Genomic DNA, 12,688 nt, shown 5'->3' with positions numbered 1-12,688 from the left:
AATATTAGAATATTAATAAATAAATAACTTAGATAAATAATGAAAAAATATAAACAGTTAAATGTAGAAAACGACAAAGACTGACAGTTATTTTTAATTCTTCCAGGCATAAATACAATAACATTTTTCATTTAAATTCATATTTTGCTTGTATGAAGTAAGTAAATATGAAAATAGAACATTTGCCTTTGAGTCATACTTTGCTAATAATAACAAACATTTTTATTGATAAAACTGCTGATAATTGAAACTAGTACATTAGTCATATTAATATTTATTTATTTTACGGATATACCATTTTTACAAAAATATAACGTCAACCTTTACAAAACATAGGTTGAGTAAAAAACAAACCAAAATTAAAAACAAATTTCAATTAAAATAGTAGGTTAAGTTATTAAGTAATGCTCAAAATCTCAACTCATTTTTTAAATGTTGTTGTAGATATTCCAAATACCTCTAAACCAGGGGTTCCCAATTTTTTTTCTTCTACAGAAGCCCGGGTTCCACGGACCACCATTTAGGAACCTCTGCTACAAACTATTAGCTGTGTTTATTGGCATTTTGTAAAATTCTTGTAATGGGTTCATTTTGACCATAATTTGTAATGTGGAATGGAATGTTGAAAATCTCAGTGTTATGAGTTCTTCTAGTATTAACATTAAAACTTATTAAACTTAGTAACTCTGGATCTTAAACATATCCATTTATACTCTTAAATTTTGTAAGCACATACCCTCAAGAATTTATTTTGAACTCTCTATACGTAGATGTCACTATTATATTAAGGAGACTAAATGAGAGAACCATAATCCAAAACTGATATAACTAAAGTAAAGTATAACATTTCTAAAATTAACTATTCTAATTGGAAAATAAGCCACAATTTAACTAAAAATTTTTTTTCTTAACGTTTCCACTTTTACATCGGACTTCATTGTTAAAATACAAAATATTAATGTTAATAAAAATTCTTTTTTCAGGTTAAATTGTGGCTTATCTACCAATTTCCAACAACTGAAAATAGGCAAAGGTAAGCAAATCAAAGGAAGAGACAAGGATTTAGGTTTCATAATATAAAACAAAGGAACAACTGAAGAAGATATAAAAAATAGACTAGGGCAAACAAGAGAATGCATACGAAAATTAAACCCAGTTAGTGTGGGATAAGAACATTAGCATAAAAAAAAGAATATATTATAACACCATGACAAGAAATATCCTCATTTATGGGTGTGAAAATTGGACAATAAATAAGAAAACCAAAAACAAAATAAGAGATAGAATTCCTAAAGAGAAGCTGCATAATAATAAGAAGAGATAGAATAAATAACATAGAGATTAAGAAAATAATGGGGACGAACTCAGATATAATAGACTAAGGGCCGGTACTTTATGTCCCGATTAAACCCCCGGGACAGAAAAGTACCCCTAAGGGTCTCTTGTGTTGTACTAAATGCAATTATAATTATTATTATAATTATTTATGATTATAATAATAAGTATAATTGCGTTTATGTCTATGTTATGCATATATTTCTGTCTCGATTAAACCCCAGTTAGCTAATGGGGTTTAACCGGGACATAATATACCGGCCCTAAATCAAACAGGAGTGATTAACCTGGTACAGACAAGTCAGAAGAGCAATGGCCAAAATCGTTGGATAAACAGAAAAACAGAGTGGAGCACGATAGGAAGAGAGGCAGACCCTGAAGATTATTCAGATGTGAAGTGAAGGAAGCAACAGAAAGAAGAAATCTGCAGGAAGGGGACTGGCAAAATTGTAATAACTGGAGGGAACGGTTGAGTGATGGAATACAGTGAAAACTGTGTCAATCCTTAGTATACACGAAAAAATTTAAAATGATTATAATTGTAATCTTGTGTTGTTGATATTATTTTAATCTTGTCTTGGAAAGAAAATATGCACATTTAATGTACACAATACCAAATCTAACATTTAATTAAACCTAATAATGTTATTATTAATATGTACTTGAAGACCTATTTACCTGTAGCTTTTAAAAGTTGAAAGTACTGACAAGAAATAGGCTCGTTCTGCATTTGCACTATCCCCGTTCATTTTATATGATTCAGTTGTAATTTACGCACTTTAAGTAGTCACAAAGATCAAAGTTTTTTGTAAAGGAAAATATAACAAATATTCTTTTTTAAACTATCGGTTTTCGGTCAATCAAATAAAAGCACAAAGACAATGTTTAACCTTTTTGACCATTGGGCACCTGTTCCTAACTTCAAACAATCATATGTCAGTGTCAGTCATACAAAATACTTCAAGTTATTTTTAAAATCTCATAATCACCCATCCATAATATTTATTATAAAATCTTAGTGTAGGAAACAGAGGTTGAACCTTGCAAAATGGACACAAGTCCGGTTTTATTTTTTTTCTGGCATATCAAGGGGTGCTCATTATCAGACTAACTTTTTCTGAAAAAATTTCGCCCCGGAACCCCCCTTTTCACCCCTTTAAAGGGGGTAATTTATGGTTTTTGCAGAACGTAGCCCTTCCTGTACCTTTTACAAAAAATTTCTTTTATAGAAATATGAAGAGGACTATATTTTCTACGATTTATTTCCGACAGCATCTCTCTATCATCCACCGTTTAGCAAGGGTTGCGCCCCAAAGTTGACAAGTTTTTAAAAAAGATGTTTTTAGAAAAAATATATTTTTCGCTAACTGTAACGGAAATTAAAAAGAAATGCTACGGAGATTATTCACAAATATATGATTGATTTTTTCGTATAGGTTTCACTTAAGGGTAGTTGCCCTTTTTTTAATTACAGGGTGTTACATTTTAAAAAACCCCTTTTTATACCATCTGAACCGTTTATGCTAGAGTAAAAAGACTTTCAACGATTACCCATGTACTGGTTTTATTTACAAATTTGTATAATGCACCCCCATTTTTTCCCCGGAACCACCCAAAAAAGAAGAAGAATTAATAAATAAAGTGATTTTCTTGGAATCCTTCACACACAATGCCCTTCATTAATATGCTTCATATATCATTTTGTGCAAGTTATTATTACCCATGCATGGATACTAAACGCGATTTCCTAGTGCAACCCTTGTAGCCAAAAACAATAAATAAAATGGGGGGTTAAAATTTTTTTTTTGTTTTTTGCTTTTTGATCCATATGGGCATATGCTTCATCAATAGTGCTTTTCAAAAATATATATGGTTATTGCAACATCCCTGCGCAAACCACCCCTATCCTTGAAAATATACTGCAGAAACTACCCCTATACCTTATCCAGCATGTTTTTACGATTTTCTCATTACTTATTCATTTTTTTTAAACAAAACTTATACAAGGTTAAAGACCACTATTTACTCTAAAAATTAGGTCCTATTCATTTTTTTCGTTTAAGCAACCGTTACGGCACAGTGGCGCCGTAAACCTCATATATGCTTTGACGGGCTCCAGTTTTTGTTTATTTTTTCGTCATCTGTTTATTTTATTGATAAAGTACTTATGTAAAATAAAACAACACAGTGTAACCTACAAATCATGACCTATGCACATTTTACATTCTTTGCTCCCCAAAGCTACAGTGGTGGCCCAAAATAAATTTTTTCATATTTTCGCCACCTACACGCATTTTATTGCGTTAATGCTACCTTAATAGCACAATATTCACCCCTAAGTGGTCGCTAAGCAGTGGCGGATCCAGGGAGGGGTGATGGGGGCGATCACCCCCACCCCTCTCAAACCAAGTGATATTATATTTGAAGATTATAAAAATATTCATTTTTTTTTATAGAAATACTTATATAATATTAATATTATTTTTATAAGAATGACTTTTTATTCTTTAGCGACAGTAGCGGATCCAGCATCGTTAAGAGGGGGGTGCCAATTGGTTAAATTTCTATAAAAATAAATGAATATTTTTATAATCTTTGAATATAATATGACTTGGTTTGAGAGGGGGGGGGAGGTGTTCACCCCCATCACCCCTCCCTGGATCCGCCACTGCGTAGCGACCACCTAAGGGTAAATATTGTGCTGTTAAGGTAGCATTAATGCAATAAAATGCATGTAGGTGGCGAAAATATGCAAAAATTTATTTTGGGCCACCACTGTGGCTTTGGGGAGCAAAGAATGTAAAATGTGCATAAGTCATAATTTGTAGGTTACAGTGTGTTGTTTTATTTTGCATAAGTACTTTATCAATAAAACGAACAGATGACGAAAAAAAAAACAAAAACTGGAGCCCGCCAAAGCATATATGAGGTTTACGGCGCCACTGTGCCGTAACCGTTGCTTATACGAAAAAATGAATAGGACATAATTTTTAGAGTAAATAGTGGTCTTTAACCTTGTATAAGTTTTGTTTAAAAATAATACATAGGTAATGAGAAAATCGTAAAAACATGCTCGCCAAGGGATAGGGGTAGTTTCTGCAGTACATTTTCAAGGATAGGGGTGGTTTTCGCAGAGATGTTGCAATAACCATATATATTTTTGAAAAGCACTATTGATGAAGCATATGCCCATATGGATCAAAAAGCAAAAAACAAAAAAAAATTTTCAACCCCCCATTTTATTTATTTTTTTTTTGCTTAAGGGGTTGCACTAGGAAATTGCTTTTGGTGTCCATGCATGGGTAATAATAACGTCCACAAAATGATGTATGAAGCATATTAATAAAGGGCATTGTGTGTGAAGGATTCCAAGAAAATCAATTTATTTATTAATTCTTCTTTTTTTTTGGGGTGGTTCCGGGGAAAAAATGGGGGTGCATTATACAAATTTGTAAATAGCACCAGTACATGGGTAATCGCTGAAAGTTTTTTTACTCTAGCATAAACGGTTCAGATGGTATAAAAAGAGGTTTTTTAAAATGTAACACCCTGTAATTAAAAAAAGGGCAATTATCCTTAAGTAAAACCTATACCAAAAAATCAGTCAATTATTTGTGAATAATTGCCGCAGGATTTCTTCTTAATTTCCGTTACAGTTAGGGAAAAATATATTTTTTTTAAAAACATCTTTTTTAAAAACTTGTCAACTTTAGGGCGCCACCCCCGCTAAATGGTGGATGATAGAGAGATGGTGTTGGAAACAAATCGTAGAAAATATAGTCCTCTTCATATTTCTATAAAAGAAATTTTTTGTAAAAGTTACAGGAAGGGTACGTTCCGCAAAAACCACAAATTACCCCCTTTAAAGGGGTGAAAAGGGAGGTTCCGGGGCGAAATTTTTTCAGAAAAAGTTAGTCTTATAATAAGCATCCCTTGATATACCAGAAAAAAAATAAAAGCGGACTTGTGTCCATTTTGCAAGGTTCAACCTTTGTTTCCTACACTATCTTGTCAACACATTGTAGGAAAAGTGATGTAATATGCGTATAATTTAAAAGCAGAATTTTATAAAATAAATAAATATAAACGCTATGTCTAGGTACACGCTAACGTGTACGCAAATAAAAAAGTTAGGTACACGCGAAACGTCATCATGTCAGTGACGTCACTATTAAGCGTGCACAGTTACTGGTTTTTTGCATACACGCTAACTTAAACCGCGTGTATGCTGTGGTAAGATACTGTGAGTATCAGAGAGTCAGAGTGTTAGAATTTGTTTAACCGCGTTGTGTTTACACTTTAATATTGATTAGTAAAGAGATTTCTTATTTTTTATTTGTTTAGTGTTTGTTTTTTAGTTATAAGTGAAATATGTAGTTTTAGTATTACCGTCGAAAATTAAAATAAAAGGAAGACCTAAAGCTTTCACAATTATAATTAACTTGTTCTGAAGCTATTTTCTTGTGGCATTTTTGTAATCAACTATTTTAAATGGAAAATAAGCCACAATTTAACTAAAAAAAATGATTTTATTAACGTTTCGACGTCCAAATCGGATGTCGTTGTCAAAATACAAATTATTAATAAATTAAACAAAAATGTTGTTGCTAAGTAAAAATTGTCTTCCAATAATTTATTACTCTGACTGATTTTTGTATTTTGACAACGACATCCGATTTGGTCGTCGAAACGTTAATAAAATCATTTTTTTAGTTAAATTGTGGTTTATTTCCCATTTAGAATATTTTTTTTGGTTTTGTGGCATAGACTTGGGTGTCAATTAGCCAGTCACAACTTTTTTTCTATTCATACACATACATAAAGAAGGCAATGAGGTCCTTAGAGTTCCATAACAAACTGTTCCACAGCTCTCTACTCAGTTCAAAAGCTGCAGCTGGCCTCTATGGACTATCCAAAATTAATAATATAACATTTAGAATAGTTGATTATAGTACCTAATTAACTTACGTATAAAAATTATTTTAACAATATTTTGTACATGTCATGTCAACTAAATACATATTTATTTTGCTAACCTGAATATATACTTCTTTTATATATACATTGATTTATTACAATAATTAAGTTTGAAACATCTGAATAGTTCTGCTTCCCTTCCCTTAATAACAAATATTTTTCTATCAAAAAAACACTAAACATATTAAAATAGCGTGTACCAAAATATACAGTCACTGCGCACGCTAAATAATGACGTCACTGGCTTGATGAACTTTAATTCGCGTGTACCTAACTTTTTTATTTGCGTACACGTTAGCGTGCACCTAGACACAGCGAAATATAAAAAATGTTGCATTTATTCTAAAAAGAAGTAGAAGAGTGAGAATTAAGCTACTTTCGCATGTAATAATATCTAAATTTTATTCTTTATAATAATTATTATATTTTGTAATTTAAAGCTTTTTGCAGAATAAATTCATCCATATTGATTTTAAATTTTGAAAATTATTTTTTTAATATTTAAAATGATCAGAACATTGATTCATGTAACTTAATTCTCCAATCAAAAACATATGATCTAAGCAACAAAATAATGCATAAAGGAGGCCTTAGCATCTGTTTGACCTTGCCGGCTGTCTGTATGACAACATGACAACAGACACTGACAACCTGTTTGAATTTAAAATTTGTCAGTTATATTTTACATTACAGGTTAAAAAAATAATAATAATTACACATTTAATATTTGTAAGTATACTGTTAAATAATAATAATAATATTACTTACTACTTGCAAGTACAATAACCATTTTGTATAATACAGAAAAATTCTGAAACTTGACAATGACAATTATGGTTGTATTAAAATTTGTGCTGTAATGTACACACAATCCATTTGAACCATTTAAGTTATTTTATGATTTAGAAGATGCAGAAACTTTATTTATATTAAATAAAAATGCTTTCTTCTCATTGCTAAAAATTTGTTTTTCTCTTGTTTGTCATTTGGATCTACCAATGAACAGGTCTTTCATTGCATCTTTTTTAAAATCCATTTTTTAGAAAGAAAAACTAGTTTATTTTGTTTGGATTCAAGTTTTTATGGTTTAATATGCTAAGCAAGACTAACTGTAGCATATTATATTGTATTATAAGCATACTAGTTGTAAATAATTTTTACAAAGACTGTCAAATATCATAATCATCATGGGCCCATGGTGGGTCTTGACCTGTTCCAGGATCAGCTTCCATTCCTTCCTATCCTTCGCCTTGGTTTTCCAATTTCATACTCTTAATACTTGCAAGTTGTCTTCCACCTAGTCCTTAAATTGTACTCTGCCTCTTCTCCTCATAGTTATTTATTTATTTATTTATTTATTTATTTAGGAGCCTTACCCATTATTACAGAATAATTTAAGAGCTAAAATATACATTAAACCTCAAAATAAATTATAAAAATATGTAAATATACTTAATTAAAATCACAAAATGGTAACATTACACAGACAATGATAGCATTATCACAGGTAATAAATTGACAAATATTATTTGGACACTTAACACTAAATCGCCTAGCTACCCATAAATATACTTATAAATTTATAAATTAGTGTTCTTCCCCAAGCGTTAAATCCTTAATAAAGCACACAAAGCGTCTTTGACTTATACTGAAAGCAATGTTCGGAGATAAGTTATTGGCTGTCCTTACAGACCTTGAACTAAAACTATTAAACTTTACATTAGTTCTACATAAAGGTTGTTGAAACATGAGGTGAAATCTAGTATTCCTTGACGGCACTGCCAAACCAATACAGTACAGTAGATCTGGGCAATCAGCAATACCATTAAAAATTTTGTAAAGATTCTGTCCCTACATTGCCTGCGAATCTGAAGAGGAGGAAGAGAAAATCTCATGTGTAATGTGTGTAATTTTTCTACCAAAAAGTAAGTATTTGGTCGAAAAAAAATTCTTATCAAAAATATGGCACGTAAAGTAAGTGAAAAACATGGTGTATATATTAGGTCACTATACCTAGTAGAAGCTGAGTTATAGCTAATGAAAAATAGGGTCATATTCGTCAAATTCCAAATTGAATATTTTAACGTGCCATAACCAAAAAACAAAGCACTTTTTTGGGGAAAACACATTTTAGCTTTTTTAAAGCGTTTAAAAAATGCATATTTTTGTTTTAAAAAAAAATTTTAGCATCAAAAGTAAACAAGTCACACTCAAAATAAAGTTGGTCCCTTTTTTTTGGTAAGAAATCGGGAAAATCACCCCCTAAGTAGCATTTCAAATGAACTTAATTGTTACCACTTCACAATTTTTTTACTCGCATATGTATTGATCATATTATGATCTGTAAGTTTTATCGGTTCAGAGTCTTTATTTTTGAAAGAGGGTCAAAGGGCTTGAACGAGTCACTTATCACGATTGTATGCAAATTTAGAAACACTGAATCTTAACCAATTTTTGTCTTACAGAAAAACAAAAAAATACAAAATATTCAGAAAAGTAAAACCAACTTTTTTTATTGTTTAAGATTTTTGGTATATCTAACAATTTTTAAGTTATTTTGAAAAAAAGCATTTTTTCAAAATTAAAATTTTTAAAACCAAATTTTTTCAAAAATAAGCACTTTGAATCGATCAAACTTACAGATCATATATTATAAACACAACATAAGTAAAGTAACTTGTGAGGCGGTAACGATTAATTTCATTTAAGTTGCTAATTGGGGGGTGATTTCCTGATTTTTTTTACCAAAACAAAAGAGACCAACTTTATTTTGAGCGTAACTTGCTTACATTTGATGCTAGAAATTTTTTTATAGAAACAGAAATAAAGCTTTTTTAATCACTTTAAAAAGTTGTAATGTGTTTTCCCCAAGAATGCTTCATTATTTAGATATTTCACATTGAATTATTCCATTTGGACTGTTTCAAATATGAACCTATTTTTTATTAGCTATAACTCTGCTTTTGCTAGGTATAGAGACCTAATATATACACCGTTTTTTTCACTTTTTATAGGCTATAGTTTTTCTAAGAAATTTTTTTTCGACAAAATGCTTACGTTTTGAGTTATTTGCGAAAAACCGTCGAAAAATGTGGTTATTTTGTTGAAAAATGAACATATTCACTTGCAAATAACTCGATAAGTATTGATTTGGTGAAAAAACTCTATAGAACAAAAGTTGCTTAAAATTAGTCAGTTTATCTATTTCGGGACTTATCTTGGACATATATTTTTTCACCCCCGAGATGGGGTGAAACTCACCCCAGGGCAAAAGCACACATCGGCACCATATCACTTTTTTCTTTGACATGTTAGCTATGCGTATGTCAAATTTCATGTCAAACCAAGTGGTTCTTTAAAATTTACAGCAAAAACCGTGAAAGAATGTGCTATCACTACATCTGGTCTTTGGTTACCAACCTTTGGAGACCTACCAACCCTATTCTCACTATAAAGGCAGTAATGCTCAAAATTTAGCATCTATATTATGCCACAATCCGTTTTCCTGCACCCTATAAATATATAATAGTTGTAGCACATAAGTAAAAACCAGGCCAAGTGCCAAAATGTTAGTTTTGTGGAAAAGCCCAGGCTTTACTTTAAGATGCCTGTGATTTACATACGTACACGATCTTGTGGCGTTCTTTAGAACTACTTTCTGAGTAGTAGTGAATTTAGCCCACTTTTACAGCATCCAGCTTGGCACTTATACCACTTTTAAGCACTAAAAATATATTTTCGATTTTTGGCACTTAGCCCTGTTTTTACTTATGTGATACAGTTTAGTTACAGTTATGCAGAAGTGCAAATTTTGGATCAATTTTTTTGACACACATAGTCTTAATGTGTGACTACGTGAAACATCCTTAACTAAGAACACCGCACACATCCTATGGAAAATATAATGTCACTCAAATGAAATAAAATTTACATGAATAGATTGGTCTCGAAATTTCAATCATTTCATATCATTGCACCGACTCTGAATTTTAATTAATAACAGAGAAAATTGTAATTAAAGTTTATCAAAATCATATTTTTGAAGATCATAAAACTGCCATTCATAAATACTATTAGTGTAGTAGAACAGCTTAAATTAGCATGAGCTAATCAGATTAGAGGAACCATATTATACTTTTGTATTTTTTGCCAAATTATTCCTACTTTACTATTTATATGCCTCTGACTGAAACATTTATGAAGTGGCAATTCCGAAAATCTTTTCTCTATCTTTGTTTCATTTAAATTCCCATTTGATTGTAGATTTATTTATATCAATTTACGCTGTTATTGTTCAAAATTCAGAGTTGGCACAATGACATGAAATGATTAAAATTTCGAGCCCATTCTATTCATGTAAATTTTATTTCATTTGAGCCTATATTTTCCATAAGATGTGTGTGGTGTTGTGGCTTTTTTTTAAATTTTTTTTTGTTATTACAGACTACAGACCGGGCGACAGAAATATATAATATACACAAAATGGGCGACTTTGAGATTATAGAATGTAGTTTCAACAATGCAGATGAAACCATAAATTTTGGTACTAGAAGCATGGGACCAGTAACTACATGTTTATTTGAAATTTGTACTTTAGCATGCTTTAAATCTGAAGATGAACTTTTTACCGTAAGTATTTTTTTAGAAAATAAATGTATATTTTCAGGGAGCATAGACTAAAACTGAAATAATTTCAGACCACATCCTATAAAATATTAAACTTTTAAATAAAATAAAAGAAATGTCAATTTAGTAGGGGAGGAAAGTATGGTAAATGTGCAGTCACTCGAGCCCTTTGGGGACCTATTGGGTTGTGAAGAGCAGGTTCTAAAACACAAAAAAAGTTAATGAAAGTTTTCCATTTTAGTGGATACTTTCCATTTTTAATTTAATTTTCCATTTCCAACAATCGTTTTTTCCGATTATAGCGCCATTTATCTATAATTCGAAAAAATGTTTCAAATAAAAGTTACTTATCTTTACGTAAGGAATCCGAATCTGCAAGAAAAAATGATAGATTTTTCAAACATATTGAATAAGTATATTTTTCAGTTTTTTGATCTGATGTGCATTTCGCGAGATTCGCATTTAAAATTTTAAATTTACCGTCCACCCCTCTCCGTGGAGAGTCTTGTTTGCTATCGTTCGATAGATTTTGACAAATATTGAGCACATATTTTTTAGTTTTTAGATGTATCATTCATTTCGCGAAATATTCGCTTTTTTCTTGTGAAATTTTGTGACTCACCCATTTCCTTAGGCCCCTCCCAAATCATCAGATTTTTGAAATATACACTGTTTTGCATGTACTTAACTACCTTATCTTAATCTGACGATTTCGAGTTTTTCCTAAGGATAGATTTTTTTTTCGGCCCCCCCCTTAACGAACTCCCCTGTGTTTAGAGCCAATATATGGTAGAGGTACATCTACAGGGTACCAGGTTTCTCCCCATATGATAATCTGATGCGCTCGAGTTACTGCAAAAATCTCCGTTTGGGCTCCCCTACCAATTGGATCTTAGCTGAAACATAATACTTATCTTTTGAATGATTATAAACTTCAAATTATTCGTATATTTATTTGATTATATTTTGAAGCTAAACTCAAACAAACAATTTATTGAAAACATGTTGCAGATATCTTATTTCTAGATATGCTACAAAGAAACAATTTCAGCAGACTTTTCTATTCAGATACTAATATTGTATATACTTTACAGGGTGATTGATTAGTAGGGTAAAGCTAAATAGCTCCGCTATAGTAATAGATAGCAATAAAAGTTAATAACAACAATTTTAGCCACCTTTGAGCTTCACATTACAAAATTAGTTACTGTTACAGTATGTTCGATAACACAGTGGCAGACCTAACTTATGTTTTTTTTTAATGGAACACCCTATATTTTATTTTATATTCGAAATCCTGTTAACTTCTCCATCACAAAAATATAAAGGTTTGTAATGTTATACAGAGTATTTACAAAGTTATAACCAATTTTATATGAAAATCGTAACAAGTTCAACTCCCTGTATAAATAAAAATAAGCAAAACAGCAATGGTTTATTAATGCCATATTTTTTAACGTATTGTCAAAATTTTCAAGAATGGTCGATATTGCTAATTTTCTTTATATCAAATACAGGGTGAGTCAAAACGCAAGTATATTATTTTCTCAGTAATGTTAAATTGAACACTCTGTATTTTATATCATTATTGAAAAGTAACATTAACATACTTTAATTTTTATATAACATTCCCTATGCCCAAATTTATTAATTTTCGAGATATTTTCATTTTTCAGAGCAAATTATTTTAGGTGTTTAAATTTATCTAAATTTTAAGTAAGCCATGACTGAATTGACAATTGAAGATTAC

The 12,688-nt window shown here is 30.7% G+C and overlaps 2 protein-coding genes across 2 annotated transcripts in view; one reads left to right on the top strand and one right to left on the bottom strand.

Annotated features, from left to right (window-relative positions):
• Window positions 1–2,308, bottom strand: part of LOC114326876 (carnosine N-methyltransferase) — a 36,737-nt gene extending 34,429 nt beyond the window's left edge. The window contains exon 1 of the mRNA XM_028275329.2: window positions 2,014–2,308. Coding sequence (XP_028131130.1) covers window positions 2,014–2,084 — 71 coding nt within the window. The 5' untranslated portion in view covers window positions 2,085–2,308. The remainder of the gene's footprint in view (window positions 1–2,013) is intronic.
• A 4,624-nt stretch (window positions 2,309–6,932) lies between these two features.
• Window positions 6,933–12,688, top strand: part of LOC114326885 (kinetochore-associated protein 1) — a 120,184-nt gene continuing 114,428 nt past the window's right edge. The window contains exons 1-2 of the mRNA XM_050648845.1: window positions 6,933–7,041; window positions 10,756–10,941. Coding sequence (XP_050504802.1) covers window positions 6,943–7,041; window positions 10,756–10,941 — 285 coding nt within the window. The 5' untranslated portion in view covers window positions 6,933–6,942. The remainder of the gene's footprint in view (window positions 7,042–10,755; window positions 10,942–12,688) is intronic.

Source organism: Diabrotica virgifera, chromosome 4 (genome assembly GCF_917563875.1).
Source record: "Diabrotica virgifera virgifera chromosome 4, PGI_DIABVI_V3a".
NCBI lineage: Eukaryota > Metazoa > Arthropoda > Insecta > Coleoptera > Chrysomelidae > Diabrotica > Diabrotica virgifera.
This window is presented reverse-complemented; position numbering and strand designations above follow the sequence as displayed.